The following is a 16,036-nucleotide window of genomic DNA, read 5'->3' on the forward strand; positions in this document are numbered from 1 at the left end:
TGTATATTCTCAGTCTTAGACGGCCCAATGTAGCTGGTGCGTGCCCGCGGAAAGTCCGTGGAGCACGGGTTGAAAAGGCCATGGTTTGGACAAGGCAAATCACCATGCTGACGGTATGGGACGTATTCGGAAAACCATAAACGCGAAGCTGTAACTAGGCGAGGCCGAGAAAGGATCAATTCGGGAAGGTGGAAAGGAGTCTCAAGCTAGGAGGTCTTACGAGGGAGGTAGTATACTACATCGGGCATCATGCACGGTTCAATGTCTTCCTTGAGGAATTTGTGAGATTTACCCAAAGAGCTGATTACACAACAGAGGCGCAACTCGTATTCAGCGAGCTTCACAGAGGGGTCGCTCGCGTTAGTTGAACAAACCGCGAAGCCCCAGCCCGATGACAGCATACACGGCCGTGCCAGCGGCCAGAACAGACAACCTAGAAATGATTAGCACTATATTTGGACGTTTTTTTTGTCTCAAAAGAAGAGAACAGGAAGAAGGGAATGGAAGCAAGAGCACGTACTCTCCATACGACTTCCTCCTCAAAACGAGCCCAATGTCGGCAGCGCAAATGCACAGGGTGCTGAGAATCAAGGTGCCCAACTCGTCGTTACGGCCCTTTTTGGCAAGAAAGTACATGGCAAGACCGATGGCCAAGTCTCGCGACCCAAGCAGGCCCGAGAAGCCGAGGGTGCTCTCGTGGTCTGCCGTTTGGGAGTCGCTCAAGGCTGTGATGCCAAAAAGCGCAGCTGTGCGATGAGGGGAAAAGGTGGCGAGGGAGCTGAGAACGACCCAGCTCGATGCCACGCCGAGACCGAGCGTGTTCCACGTTGTCGGGGAGAGGGAAGAGAGGCCCATGTTGTCGAAATGATGAAGTGGTGACATGCTTGCTTCATGTTGCGTGGCCGGGCGAGGCTCAACGGTTCTGGTCAACAGTGTCGGCTTAATGGTTTGGCCGAAGCGCGACGCATCACCAGATGCTTTGTTTCTTCACACCTTCATCCTTCCAGCCTCAGGCGTCACGGGCAAGTTGGACAGCGGCACCCGACGACGAATGGCCATGGCTTGGTTTCAAACTACCTGCTTGGATACATACATCATGATGTGGCGTCATTCAAGACCGTCATCCATCACCAGTCTTGGGCTCCGTCCCACGTCACGACTCTGCCAACGTGGGCATCCCTCTCGCCCTCGACCACGCTCCGCACAAGGTCGCCAGCCCGCGCCGCATCTACAGCGCCCAGCTTCTTCATCTTTCGAGGGGTGCTCCCGCCCAGGTGCGTCGCCGACAGCCCGGGATTGACGGCAAACGTCTTGACGCCGTCGTCCTTCAACACCTGGTACCAAGTCAACATGCACATGTTGACTGCCGCCTTGGCACACCTATACCCTTGGTGCGTGATGAGTCCATCTTTGGGCCAGCCGTCTTGCCGTTCTCTTGTGCTGGCTGAATCGCAATCCTCAAACGCCCCGCCGAGACTCGCATTGCTCGAGCTGAGAAATATGAGCCGCGCACGGGGGGACCTGATGAGCAAAGAGGCGAAGAGGCCAGTAACAACTTGGGCTCCCGCAACGTTGACGTCGTACGCCTTATTGAAGACTGCCCTGAAGTTGGATGCGTCTTTGCTGAAGGTGGTGTCGAAGAGAGCGCCTCGGTGCACGCGTTAGCCAAGTGTGAGTGAAGAGAGCAATACCACCATACCAGCATTGTTGATCAGGATGTCAAGCCATCCATATCTATCCTTGACATAGTTGAATGCCTTCTCAATCGACTCGTCATCCGTCACGTCGATCTGTATGGCCTCAGCAGTCGAGCTTGACGGCGCCAGCATGCCCTTCAATTGGTCCATGGCGGCCAATGCCTTGGCCTGTGTGCGACCGCCAACGAAGATGTGGTATTGTTCTTTTGTTGACTGGATGAGCGCCTTGACCGTCTCGAATCCGATGCCGGTGTTGCCGCCAGTGATAAAGACGAGCCTTGAAAACACATACATGTTTTTTTGCGGGCACGATGCTGATGAGGGGATCAAGAAACTAGATGGGAGTGCCCTGGCCATCTCGGTGGGTGTGTCTACATCTCTGGCTTTATACGGTGCCTACTCTGCCTTGTTTGCTGAGCTCGGGCCATGACATGTCGTTGGCTTTGATGAAATCATCCAGATGCGCCGCAAGGCTTGGATTCCAGCAATGACAGATTCTGTGTGGCAATGCTGGCTGCGGGAGGGCAGGGCACAGAGTGTCCATTGCCATGTTGGCCAAAGCCTCAAGCCGCGGCCTAAGCTCGTCTAACAACCTCTGCCCGACCAAGGACAAAGCAAGTTTGTGTAACCTGCTACATTGTGCCGCATTCCATCGAGTCACCATCTCCGCCCACCCCGAGGACTTGCGGAATCCATCTCTCTCAAATGAAAGAAGCAGCCCCAGTGTCAGCTGATCTTTGGAAACATACCGAGCAGCCTGGAACCAGGTTTGGCTAGAAATTCCTCAAACGAGGGCAATCCTCCTCTCGCGCTTTGCGCAGCCGAACCCGACGATAGATGACTTGTTGCCCCCGCCGCCTTGCTCATGGCCAGTGCAATCTCTTCAAGCATAGGCTATATAACCTCTCCGCCCCATAAACGACTTTACCATGATGCTCGTCAGGGCGGGCGAGAATGGATCCCATCAACTTGCCTGTGTCGCCCACAGCGTCTATCAGCGGGACGAGGAAGACGACGCGCACTCCGGCTAGGGCTGTATCAAGGGAGCCGGGATCATGGACGTCTTCCCGAACCACTTCCATGTTTCTGTATGCAGGCATCGCAATTTGCTAGATTTCGGGTCGCGGGTAATGGCCCGGAGCCTGTATTTTCGAGACAGGCCCGCGTCACCGAGAACGTAGTCGGTGACAAAGCTGCCCTACTAGCCTGCAGCACCAAAGACACCGAAGATTTAGGACATGGTGTAGGTTGACGCACACCGCTGCTGAAACCTGTCATCAACTGACATCTAGATGATTGCCAGTGGTTGACGCCTAAAAATTATATAAGTTGGTGAGGGTTGTCTGACGGAGGCTTCCACTTAACTCTGTAAACTTGTAAAACCAGACAGATCCAGCGAGACGTCGACCCACTGGACGAGAGAGCTCTTCACCTCGTATTTAGCAATATCAGCCACCGGGTGAAGATGCGCACGCTGGATTACCGACCATTACATGCGCAGCTAGGGAAGTATAGCAACGATTCCCTCGGGGAGCGGACAAAATTCAAGCATGTAGTAGGACGTCTTTCTGGCTGCATTTCAGTCGAGGTGACGGTGAATGTCTTGACACGGGGCATGTCTATAGCCACCTAATACTGCAGAGAAGTCCTTTGCCCAAGACGCATCATATCAATCCAACTATCTGCATCAGTCAACTCCACAACCTCAAGCAACTGGTCATTGAAACAATGAAAGCAAAGTTTACAAAGTTTTCCATACCATCACAACACTCGTTTTCTCCACTGCTGTCAGAGAACCATAAAATAGCTTCTTGCACATGTTGGCTTGTAGACGCGGAATATACCTCGAGCTAGTAATTGGAGATTCCTGCTTTGGACCTCCTACCTTGTCTTTATCTGGGGTCATGCTCTTGTATTAGACGCCGTTACCATTGGAATGGTTGTCTCGAGAGCAATGACAAGACCAACAATGCCCAACTTTGCTTCCGAGATGAAGATGCGGTAGTGGCAAGACTCGGATTTGGCGGCTGCATGTAATTGGTTCAGATCCACATTCACGGTCATTTGGTTGCATGTTGACTTTGCTGGTCGAGAGTCAGCACATGTGCAGCTGAATGTTGTCCGGATATAACACCATCTGCCCTTCCCCTCCTCAACAAACTCGTCCTTGTCCAGCATCTCTCTGCAAATATTCTTCCCAAGGCACCCGCGGTAACAAAGCACTTGGCGGAGATCACCATCACCACCCATGTCAGCTAGTCGTCCCTCTCGTCCCGCGCCGTCTTGGAACGGCGAGGTGAACAAGGTCAAAGAGGCTCGAAGCAGAGGAGATGCAGCAGCGGCCATCACCACGGCCAACGCTGCTGCCGACAATATAGAAAGCCACGTCGGCGAGACCATGACCGGGTCTGCAGATGAGAATGAGGCGTTGACCGCTGCCCAACGCTTCACCTTTAATGTCGCGGCTGACGCCTGGCCGGGCTGGCAACGCGACGGACCCTTGCCGGACAAGCCTACTCTGCTCAGAGCAAAGCATCTTGCCCAGCGCTCGGCGTCTTTGGTTGAAAGACTGAAGCTTGGTCCGGTCCAGGTCGGGACAGGCGCCTGGCTCGTCGGCGCGTTCGACCTGGTGCTTGGGAATTTTGAGGAGGCTCTTGCTCGCTTCTCGGCCGCCTCTGACAACTATCATGCCGCATCCGCGCCTGGGCTTGAACTGCTGACTAGTGGATATGCCGTCATGGCGAGAGGACTTTGGGAATCCAAACCCGACGAGGACATTGCCGGGGACCTGGACCGAGTCATTGCCCAGATTCTTGCGGGCAGCTTTGAGGATGGTGAAGAGTGGGCGGAGCAGCTTCGCACAGCCTTGGCCGTCCTTTCGAGGAAAGAGTACAGGGAGATTTGGTCCTAGCTCTCGGGGCATGTTTCGTGCCCGCCAAATTCGAACCATTAGGGAACGGTTGTCCAATTCAATTTGCAGCTAGCGGTTCTGACGCCTTGCTGATCACCCTGAGGAAACGAGATATGGTCTAGTTCTGCTATTACACGATCTACTTGTGAAGATGGGACTTGCCAGCTTTGGTTCTATGAACCTTGTTTCTTGCTTTTCTTACCCCTTAAAAAAATTAAAGGGAAAAAAAATAGTAATATCTTCAAGTCCGAATTGAGTCACTAGCTATCTGGAGCACAAGTCCATACCGTTAATGCGTTGCATTAATGAATCAAGATTATTATTATTTAGCCAAGAAGGATTTATTCGATACTGTTTGCAGCTAACGATCGCTGCTACGCGCAACCTAAACCTACACAAACAGCAATCACTGTGCTTTCCGCCTTCGCTATTTCAGATACACGCAAACTATTGCTTGAAAGCGCCAGCTTTTATGTTATGCGACCGTAAATCCTGGTCTTGAGGCCAGTCCCGATAGAAATGGTATAAATAAGTACAAGTCGCGAGTCCATAACTTTCAAGGGCTGGATACAGAGAAGTCTTATACGGATACAGTAGATGAGAGCCGCGACTCATTACGTACAAATCTGGCTATTTAGGCTTTGTTAATTCAGCTATCTGCGAATATACTGATGGGAATGTAAATATTGGTCAGGCGAGAGACACTGGATGTTGCGCTGACACTGCCAGATCCCCCCCTCCGGGCCAGATTATACACTGGCCTCGGGTGTATTATCAAGCTCGTCGTTTTCCAACGGTGATTTCGTATGTTACGGCGACGGGCTGAGGAAAGTTCCAGGGCATATCGCTCGTGCAGTGGCCACCCTTGTATGGAGTGGTCAAGCTCATCTTTACTTTGAGTGCTGACGTCAACGGAGCTCTGGCGAGAAGCAGTGTGTTGCAAAAAAAGCAGTTGAGTAATTGTCTAGAGGTTTTGCAAGCAGGGCGGAAAGTTGGAACATGTTCCTCCGTTGAATACTCATTCCGTCATGGTGTAACCTATGCACTCGATCAAGATTGGCAATATTTGGTCTCTTCCTGGTAAGTGTGTCGAGACATGCATTTAAGGGGCCGTAGATGCCAGGTACAGAATATGTCATGACAACTAGTTGCCTTGTTTTGCCTGGTTTACAATAACAAGGTTGCATAAAGATTGCATTGTGTTAGAGAGCCCCTGAGTCAATGCAGCGTTATTTAGGACATGTCACCGGTCTAATGAAATATGACCACAATATATATTGGGACCGACATTGCACCCTGACGGGTTGATACACAAGCTTTGTTTCTGCCCAAGTAGTGAGCCGAATGGTGCTTGACAGGGCAGCATATCACGTAAATTACTTCAGTGCTGCAATTTTCGCAGCGCCACACCTGTGACGTGTCAACAAAGTGCTTACTCTAGCATCTCCATGTGGGAGCCCCGATGGCGAATATGCCAGGCAAGAACTGGCGTAGGCATATTGATAGCAAACCTCCGATGCTTCCGAGTATTGAGCGGGGTCACTGCCGGCGGTTGTGGGCGCGATGGCCGGCCTAATAATATTAAACTTCCCTTACCCCCGGAATCTCCATCTGCCATACATGGTCTCATAACATATTCGCCCACGATATTCTCTCACTGTTGAGCCTCTCGACCGTTTAGACGCAAAGCTATCCGCACAGTCGTACATCATCTAGCTCCTGACTCCTCCCACAAAAATGTCCCCGACAGCGGCCGGAACCATGAGAGCCGTGGTTTGCAACTCGCCGGGCCCGACGTCCGTGCTAAGAATGCAAGATATTCCTTTGCCCATCCCCGTGGAAGGCCAAGTCCTCGTCAAGGTTCTTGGCTTTGGAATCAACCGTGCTGGTACGTCTCGCCTTAACACCCACCCACCCACCTGATGATACCTAACGGACCTGGTGTTGTCTTGACTTGCAGAAATGTACACCCGCCAAGGTCACTCGCCGGGTATTGAATTCCCACGTATCTTGGGCATTGAACTTGTTGGTGAGGTTGCTGGGTATCCTTCTGGCTCCGGAGCAGAGCCCGGCGACCTGCCCATCGGCACCAGGATCGCAACCTGCATGGGAGGACTGGGACGACAAATCCCCGGGTCTTACGCCGAGTATGCCTGCCCTTGGAAGGCGAACATTTCCCGAATCCCACAGACTAGCCTCCCCATCGCCACGATTGCCGCCATGCCAGAGATGTTTCAAACGGCGTACGGTTCGCTTGTTCAAGCGCTGGAACTCAAGCCCGGCGAAAGCATCCTCATCCGCGGCGCCACGAGCTCCGTTGGCCTCACTGCGCTCCAGCTTGCGCGGTATCTGGGTGCCGGGAGAGTGGCGGGATCGACACGCTCCGGGGCCAGGGAGAAGATGCTGCGAGACTACGGGGCCGACGAGGTCTTTATTGACGATGGGAACCTTGCCAAGCACGCTCCTGCACAATTCGACAAGGTACTGGAACTGATTGGCACAAAGACTCTAAAAGATAGTATCAAATGCCTGCGCCCCAAGGGAATGGTCTGCATGACTGGCATACAGGGCGGGGAGTGGACAATGGATGACTTTTCGCCCATTACAGATCTGGCCGAGCGTCGGCGCCTCACAGGCTACTCGGGTGATCCAAAGGACTTCTTGGCGCTGCCATGGGGTGAACTAATTCGGGCAGTTGAGAAGGGGGAGATTAAAGTCCCAGTTCAAGAGTTTCGCCTCGACCAACTGCAGGAAGTTCATGATACTCTGGAGCGGGGAGGAGGAGGGCAGAAGATGGTGGTTGTGATTTGAGCCGCAGTATTCGCGAGATGGTAGGAATGGACCTGGATACTTTCTACTCATCCCTGTACTGAGAAAATGCAGCAATGCAGGGTATGGAATATTGTACAGGTTACTTGCTGGTCTTGTGACCTCTTCATGGCCACTGGTGAAGAAAGCTCTCATTGACAGAGTTCCTGGGTAAGGGAATGGAAATCATCCGATTGCAGAGTCACGATACGCGAGGAACAGGACAAGTATATTTATCAATGATCCTAGTGTAGAAATTTCCGCATCACATGTATTCCATGTGTCCTCTTCAATGACCCTCCCCACCGCTCCTTATTGCCACCTCACTTACTTCTTCTGCTGTTCTCATGCTGCTAGAAACCTCTGGCTAGCTTTTGTGGTAACAATTGTCGGATATCGATGCTTTCATACGGCCCTTCGATCGAGTTCCGTGGCTCATGGCCTTGTCACCGAGCCTGCTTGGATTTTACACTTGCTTCTTACTGGACTGGCACGCAGGTATCTGGGCAATTCGATATTGGCGAGTATTGCTTGCAGTTCTGCTCGTGTTGGACACCTGAGGATTATTCCGACTTGATGACGATCCTATCAGATAATATACCGTAATGGCTTGTGTGGTACCATACGCACCACCACAGCCCTTTCTCGCGCTGCATGGGCAGTCGATGCAACCAGAGGCCAGGTGTATCGCGCAGTCTACGCGCAATGAGCAACTGGGCCGGCACAGCCCCCATCACAATGATTAAGAATAAAGGCTTCGGTGGGGGAATAGCAGTAGTAAACCCCGTTTGGATCGGTGATTGTATCCGCACTCCAACCTGTCAATGGACCTTAGCAGCTGATCTATTGTAAACTCTTCAAATTTCTCCATGGCATCATCTGCTTGGTTTAAACGTACCGAAATCATTGATGAGCACCCAGCCACAATAGCTTTAAGTTGGCCCACAATATTGCATAGCCGTAGCTGAGCCAGAAGCGGCGATGGCGGTGGCCACGCAGAGGAGAGTGAATGAATCAAAGTGCATCTTGACAGGATGCTTTGGTAAAGCTGGGTGTTTGGTTTAGATGAAATATTGCTTGTTGGGATTGATGGAGATCAGTCGAGTTTCAGTTGTCTTGTTGTTACACGGAAATGGCTGGTTACACAAGGGCTACGGTCACGGGATTAGGGCAGAAGGTCCTCACTAACCTTATATAAATAGACGTCTTTGGTCCCTTGAGGCCTTGAGGAAAACCAAGGACCTTTGATACCAAAGACTGTTATTAGATGAATTGAGTAATTGCTCCAAGCTAGGCCCTTGTCACACTTGTCCTCGAAGCACGATGGGGTGTGGCCCTTTTTGTTTCAAACGACGCCGCATTTTCTGAATTCATTGATGGGAAATGTCAGAACCCGAAGCTCATGGGAACGGGTTACAGCTCGAGAGCCGTGTTAATCCGGCCTGCTGTGGGACAATAATATCCCGCCTCGCCGTTCGCTCAGTGTTGGCATCTTGACCCATCAGCAGTCACAGCATATCTGACAGCAGGATGTCTACATGCATGTAGTCTGTATTCCGGTTGGCCTGGCATATACTTACGGATGTTGCGTGGAGATGCCGCGAGAAAGGGGTCAAGTGTTGTCATTGGCAGATGTACAGCAGCTGTCGGTGGTGCCCAAGTCCCCCCAAAAGCATCATGATGCATTCCTGTTCCATCCATCCAGGACACAGGAGGGCAGAAGAGACAGTAATACACGTCAGTTATAGAGCCGACATTACCCATAGTCCCGATACCTACCGCTGGCTTCTGGTTTGATGCTGTAGCAAACGCCTCGGGAATAAGAGAACCACGGGTCTCGCGGCCCAGAAAATCTACAATATATTTTCAATGTTGCCAAGACGCCAACCGGCACGGCCCGAAGCAATACTATCCTCTGAAATCGTTCCACGGACTGGGGACTGCTGGGGATCGGCAATCTCGTGCCTAATCCGGCAAATCTTGCAGTCGGCAGTCGTTCCCGTGCTCTTATATAATCTTATTACATGCAATAGCTGCACCTTGACGGTTTGGTATTATTGCCAATGCTTGTACAACATGGCCACTATTGGGCATCCATTCCACGTCGCATTGTAATTCTTGTACTGTGTCTGTAGTTGGGTACGATGGCCTCATCCCTTCTCTATGTGTAATACTTGCTGAACTTGTCACCACCGCAACCATGTCAAAACTGACGTGAGGCGTCAGCACACCTTCTGGGCTAGTTTGACCGTTGCATGTCTTCCATCGGATCCTCATTGTTCACATGGACACAGTAGTTACCGCGGCGGCGGCATGTCTCACCCCATAGATGATCCGCTGTGACCTTGGGTCCTTTTTTTTCGGTGACACAGACAAATTACGTCAATGCTTGGGCTACCTTTCAGTTACTGGAAAGTATGTAGCCGGGTTTCGATAGAATGCCCAATCAGAGATTCATCGAGCCCTGCGCAGACCGGGCCTCGGGCACGCTCAACCCCAGAACTCTGCAGCAAACGAGTCAAGCCCACCTTGAGGGGTTGTCGCTTCTCTATGTCGGGGAGAAGAGTGTGGAGAATCCTTTCGCATCGATTGTCTCAGTATCCGACCCCCCTTTATTCTTACCAAGCAGTTCTTTGTTCGCTGATGGGCCAATCTCAAAAAGGTGGTTCAATGATGGGAACAGAACACACATAGGGTCCTGATCTCCTACACTATCTTGGAGACCAGGAATCTACATGTGGTGCGTAAAACTACGGAGTACCTTGGCTGGAATGGAACGGATAGGCTCTGTGAGTCTGTCGAGTTCTCATGGGCCATGGCGTTCAGCCATGCAAAGTAGCGTGGCTGCATTGAGAGTGCCTGTCACTACGTCACAGTGCATACACAAGGATGGGACCGGATAATCCCTGTTTGCTCTTGAGACATCTGTACGCAGGGACTTGTCGGCTCCAACCGACCACCTTGTCAACTTGTTCAAATATTACGGCAGTGGCCTAGCTACTTATGTATAAGACACACAACGGAAGAAGAACATGAGACCTACAGCATATTAGTGGTGGAGCTTTTGATAGAATGTGTCAATCATAGGCAAAAGTTCGGCATCCCCGCTCATCGCATATGCCCTGCTCGCTGGCTGACATGTGGCATAGAAACGCTCTTTGGGTTGCAGTGTGCCACACCCCATGCATATGCATACACGTATATACGACAAATTAGTTGTCAGTGTTTAGTTTCGTTCTAGCTCTTTATGTTATCGCCAGCTGCTTGGGTTTTAATGGTTGGGTGTTTGATGCTATAGTTTTATGCTGCCCAGAAAACACTATTGCAAACGCTTGAAGTGACTGGCTAAACCATCTGAGCACATTCCGACGTTTTTGTTCGACTGAAAAAAGTAATAATTATCAAGGATGATACGGATGAGTTAAAGCCAGGGATTATACGATTCTACAATAGCAAAGGGATCCATGTGTAACGGAGGCATGGAGGACCAAGAACCCCTCGACACTACATTCTCTACAGTGGTGGGTAATATATAGTAGGATTGAAAATTTTAGCATTTATGAAAGACGACGGCTCAGGTAGTACATATTGCAAAAGACTAATTTTTCAAGACCACGATCAATGCGAACAAGACCTCGCTTACTCTAATGTCTCAACCGTTACCGTGCATCACTTGTTTCTCCACCACGGGTTACTTCCGTCAATCTAAGTTACATGACTTTTACCTAAGAGATTCAGCTTGGCACTGTAGGTAATAGTTTTATGGTAATATTATACTAATAACTTGCTTGGAGATGTCATGCCACTGTCTTAGAACCACATTACGTTATATATTACTGTCCAAGCCTTTTGAAAGATATTGTGGTCTGTAACCATGTCGGAGGACGTATTTTTCCAGGTAGTAGGGGGATTCCAAGTCGGGGATGAAGTATAAAGCCATCATGTTTTGCCATCTTCACGCCCAGTTTTAATGCCAACAATAAACACACTTACTCTCAACCGACTATAAGAAATAACACTATCTCACTCTAAACGTTATTCTACAACATCACAATCCTCACTATGCATTCTCTTGCCTTCCTTGCTACTCTACTTATCCCCCTTGCAGCAGCAGCACCCGAGGTGGCTGCTTCCCCTGCCCCTGAGGCTGCTGGCGACGCCATCATCTATGATAGTAACAACTTCAGCGGGCAGAGCGAAAATATCCCAGTGAATGGAGTCTGTCGGAACCTAGGACCTCCTTTGTGAGCACACAATTCCATAGCCTGCCAACTACTATTATGCTGATATGTAGATAGCATCGACCGAGGCATTAACTCCATCAAACTAGTGGACTCGGGCGAACATTGCAACATTCACTAGTATGTAATAAATTCATAAACCATATATCACATCCTCTTATCGTTCCGCCTGACTCATACGAAAAAGCGAACCAAACTGTAATGGCCCTTCCTATACGGTCTATGAGAGCCAGCGGTACATGAACATTAGGGCATTTTCCATTCGCTGCCTCCAGGGCTCTTTTTAAATTCCAAGACGGCCGAGAAGCTGGGGGAGCCGTTCCTTGGCCATTTTTACTTTTGAAAATTTGGTCTTTGGCGGGCACCATTAACCAGCGAGGTTGATGATGGTTACTTTCGTTTTGGGCCGGTGAAGCTACTTTAAAACTTGGCTCAATCAACTACACTTTTTGCTACAAATAACCTCTGTTCGGGAGAATAGCGACTAGTATAGTTAGTTATTACCTTGAAACATTTCATTTATAACTCCTCGCACGTCAATATTTTGGGTTGAAAGACATTTTAACCCAATATAGTTAGAAAGTGCATGTGTGACCATGTTTCTGCCGCTGGATGTTGCAGCTGTCTTTGTTGTGATGAAGGCGACCGGCTGACCCTAACCCTAACACTCGCGCGTTAATGGAACACCACTGCCGCCCACGCTGACCCTTTCACGCGGCGGCTGACTAATCCTTTCACCAATTCTGCTGTTATGGACAGAACCATCATGTCATGTCGCTTCTTCTCAAGCACCGTCAAAGACCAACAGGCTCTGGATCCTGGCTCCCCCAAAACCACGCCGACGCAACAGTTCCCGGCCGCGGTGAATAGGGAACTCTGCCACAACCATGACGCTGACCTTGTCAGCACTGATTCCGGCTTCATCTAGAAGCTGCAGCACCGCACAAAGCGTTTCCCCAGTGGCAAGCACATCGTCCACCACCACGACGGACGCGCCGCTTGGGACTATATTCAGGCCCACCTCGATCCCTTTCTCCCCCGCATCGTGAGAGGCGCAGGACGAGATGTGTGATGAGGTTTTGCGGACGGAAATCGTGGGAGGAGGGAGCTTGCCGGTTTCGCGAATCAAGGCTAGAGACGCGCCGACACGCAAGGCCAAGACCGACGCATAGACAAAGCCGCCAACCTCGCAACACGCCACCAAATCAACTTTGGCCCAGTCACCCGTAAAGTGAGCTTGGAGCAGGGACGTGCACAAGTCCAGCCCGCCTGGCTGCTGGGAGATGTCAAGCACGTGGCGGAATTCGATACCAGGACGTGGGAAGCCAGGCACCGGGCGTACCATGCTGGCCAGTCGCTGTAGATTCTCGTGGAAGAAGGCAAGCAGATAGGTTTGGGCAAACTCCTTGGCCGCCTCATTGCCAATCGAGTCATTGTGGAAGAGCAAACTGGGTGGGTAGCACTCCGTGCCGTCGTCATTGTCGCCGCTGATTTGGCAGCTTCCACGAGCCCGTCGCGTTTCATTACTAGCTTGAATTCTAACCTCAAGCAGTCTGCTGCTTGGCACCAAGTGCGAAAAGGCTGCGACGGGTGCCTTGTCCCTCATTCCTGTGATGAGCAGCACGTCCATATCCATGGCGTCTTTCACCGCATTCAGAAAATGCTCCTCCCGCAGCAAAGGTCGATGGCGTAGCTGTTCCTGGAAGAATGCCGTCAACGCAGCCCGGTGTTGTTCTTTGTAGCGTCGGTCCCGAAGCAGGCGCTGGAGATTGGCCCCAGTAGCCTCTGCATATTCTCGCTTGGTCGTGTCGCCGATGCCGATTACGCGTGCTGTGAGCTTCATGGAGGCACATCTGGTGATGACGGAGACCCAGATGTCGGCGCAATAATCCTTGCCTGCGCAGCTTTCGCCCGTAACGAGAATGATGAGCGTCGGCGCCATTGGTGCTTTGACTAGTGGACAAGCGTAAGCCAGGACCTTTCGCGGATCCGAGATCTGCTTGAGGCGGATCAGGCGCAGCCGGTTTGGACCGAAAGCTTTGGTTGCCAAAGCGGCGTCTCTGGGGTCCGGCCCCAGGTCGGCGCCGTAGACTCCGCTGCTCAAGGGCAATAACTCTGCGGTGACGTTGTACACCCATTGTACGGCAGCTTGAACAGCTTCGGTTCCATCTTGGTCGCGGGACCAGACGCCAGTCACCACACAAGCAAAATCCCAGTCGCGACACCCGAAAGCAGTGGCGTCAGCTGCTACATCGCAGACTGCTCCGCCGCCTTGCAGAAGATGGAGATAGCAGAGCGGCGAGGGACGAGTCTCAATTGCTGTTACCAAGATTTCGATCATGTTGGCTTGCCCGATATGTTTGAGGAATAAGCATCGCTTGAATGACGAGGTCTTGTCGCCGCCATGCCCACCATGCATGCCAGACATGTACATTTCCGTCTCAAACAAACCGACGCCATTTACAGTATTGTAATTGTCTTCGGGTCCAAAAAGTCTACTCATGGGCGTGGGCGTGTCTGTCGGCGCTCCGAAGGCGGGCTTAGATGTGGAAGATTCGATCATGGAAACGCCGAGGCACAGCATGTCCCTTTCCCAATAGAGATACGCATCTACAGAAGAATTTCGCGGGGACTTGGCGGCGACCAATTTATCGAAATCACCGAGTCTGAGTTGCGCTTCACACCTGTCGCTTAGCGGAATAACCCAATTTCGGATCGAGTAGACCGGAGCCAGGCAAGCCTTGAAAGTAACGCTTATTACGACACCAAAGTTGGTCCCAGCTCCTTTCATCGCCCATAATAGATCGTCTTCGTTATCCGGACACACAGCATCGATCGGCCGGTGTTGGCTAGGTACCCTGCCGATGCAGAGGACGCGACCATCGGCGACGCTGACCATGACGGCACCAACGATGGCATCACACGCGAGTCCATGAAGCCGAGCCAGGTGCCCAATACCGCCCTGTAGCCACAGCCCTGCGCCTACGCTTGGGCGCGCACCCATGGGCACAGTCAGGCCCGCTGCCATGGCCTTGCGGACGATGTCCCCGGTCTTGCAGCCGGCCTGGGCAACAACCAAGAAACCGGAGTCGAAGTTAGGTCCGGATCCTCCCTCGCCCCTGGCTTGGACAATGTGTACTTGGTCAAACGCGCCCATGTCGACGGAGACGACGTTGGGCCAGAGGCAATGGCCGCTATGACCCCCGCCGATTACGGTCAGGCCGACGCCGTGATCCAAAGCCCAACAGACGCACTGCTGCACGTGTCGAATATCGGTCGGCCTAACGATGGAGGCCGGACGGCGGAGGCGAGCCTGGCGGTTTTTCGCTCCATCTCCCGTTCCTAATGGCACCTGCGACGTCAGTTCTGTGAGCGCTGTCGCATGCCGAGTAAAGGCCGCCATGATTTCGGGCGAGCTGAATAGGAGCTGGTCTTGATGGCCTTGCTCACGATGGCCCAAAGTGCGGCACACCTTGCGCCACTCGGCTCGGGTGGACTTGTCCGCGTGCTCATCCTGCATGGTGAATCCTGCGATAAAAGGGGCAAAGCGGTCGAGCACCGTGTCGTCATCCGCCACGCGAGTGACTCCAGTAGGGAAAGAAGTCGTTTGGTGGCACGTTAAGCTGTCGAGGTGCAAGGTCTCCTCGCGATGGAAAACCACCACGAATCCGCTGCCTGGCCGCTCAACAAGCAATTCTAGCGCCCGTTTGATGAAACTGCTTTTCGGTTTCATGCCGTACATGCTATGGCAGAATAGGATGACGTTAAACTTGTCGGCACCGTCACCCATACCGTCGAAGCTGGCGCTGCTGTCCACAACAAATGGAATCCGATGGATGTCAGGCGGGCTTTCTAGACAGGGGAGTGGGATCCCTGCCCCCGAAGTAGAGTGAAGCCATTCCTTCAACCTTGAAGCGAACAGTTCATTTGGTTCAAACGCAGAGTATCTTCCGATGCTACGTCTCACATGGCTGGGCAAATATCCAAGTACGCTTTTAGGACCGGGTCCGACTTCCAGCACCGAGATCCGGACACCTGAGTTGACAAGAGGGTCTAGCAGTGCAGATAGTTGAGGAATGATAAAGTCTTGGTACGTCAGCCATCCTGAACTCCCTAAGAGGATCTCGAAGCCAGCACTATATTGTGAGTCAGACAACGGCCTCTTCGCGGATGATGACGTTGTCGTTCCCTTGTGCCTAAGGCTCTGTTTTAGGGACTCCAGAGTGGTCAATGGCATTCTTTTGGCTTGTGTGTATGTATGTATCTCATGAAATGATGGATGCCGATGTAGTGTTGTCTTTTTTGAGTTGATCGTGGACCTACTTATAGACTCAGCGCGGGGATTGCAGCGGCTTGTTGGAATCCTATTTGGGAATTTT

At 51.8% G+C, this 16,036-nt stretch overlaps 5 protein-coding genes across 5 annotated transcripts; 2 read left to right on the forward strand and 3 right to left on the reverse strand.

Moving 5' to 3' along the window:
• Positions 1-360: 360 nt before the first annotated feature.
• Positions 361-855, reverse strand: MAA_11615 (Heterokaryon incompatibility; the record flags this gene model as incomplete). The annotated part of the gene is made up of 2 exons (XM_011412530.1): positions 361-433; positions 521-855. The coding sequence occupies 2 exons, from the start codon at positions 853-855 to the stop codon at positions 361-363; spliced, it is 408 nt and encodes a 135-aa protein (XP_011410832.1).
• Positions 856-1,127: 272 nt separating this feature from the next.
• Positions 1,128-1,991, reverse strand: MAA_06661 (short-chain dehydrogenase; the record flags this gene model as incomplete). The annotated part of the gene is made up of 2 exons (XM_007824659.1): positions 1,128-1,648; positions 1,700-1,991. The coding sequence occupies 2 exons, from the start codon at positions 1,989-1,991 to the stop codon at positions 1,128-1,130; spliced, it is 813 nt and encodes a 270-aa protein (XP_007822850.1).
• Positions 1,992-3,945: 1,954 nt separating this feature from the next.
• On the forward strand, positions 3,946-4,608 carry MAA_06662 (uncharacterized protein; the record flags this gene model as incomplete). The annotated part of the gene is made up of 1 exon (XM_007824660.1): positions 3,946-4,608. One exon carries the CDS (start codon positions 3,946-3,948, stop codon positions 4,606-4,608), a length of 663 nt encoding a protein of 220 aa, XP_007822851.1.
• Positions 4,609-6,345: 1,737 nt separating this feature from the next.
• Positions 6,346-7,419, forward strand: MAA_06663 (Alcohol dehydrogenase superfamily, zinc-type; the record flags this gene model as incomplete). Its single annotated transcript, XM_007824661.1, has 2 exons — positions 6,346-6,496; positions 6,587-7,419. The coding sequence occupies 2 exons, from the start codon at positions 6,346-6,348 to the stop codon at positions 7,417-7,419; spliced, it is 984 nt and encodes a 327-aa protein (XP_007822852.1).
• Positions 7,420-12,441: 5,022 nt separating this feature from the next.
• Positions 12,442-15,894, reverse strand: MAA_06664 (phosphoribosyl transferase domain protein; the record flags this gene model as incomplete). Its single annotated transcript, XM_007824662.2, has 1 exon — positions 12,442-15,894. One exon carries the CDS (start codon positions 15,892-15,894, stop codon positions 12,442-12,444), a length of 3,453 nt encoding a protein of 1,150 aa, XP_007822853.2.
• Between the last annotated feature and the right edge of the window lie 142 nt (positions 15,895-16,036).

This window comes from Metarhizium robertsii (genome assembly GCF_000187425.2).
Source record: "Metarhizium robertsii ARSEF 23 chromosome Unknown MAA_Scf_11, whole genome shotgun sequence".
NCBI classification, from domain to species: Eukaryota; Fungi; Ascomycota; class Sordariomycetes; order Hypocreales; family Clavicipitaceae; genus Metarhizium; species Metarhizium robertsii.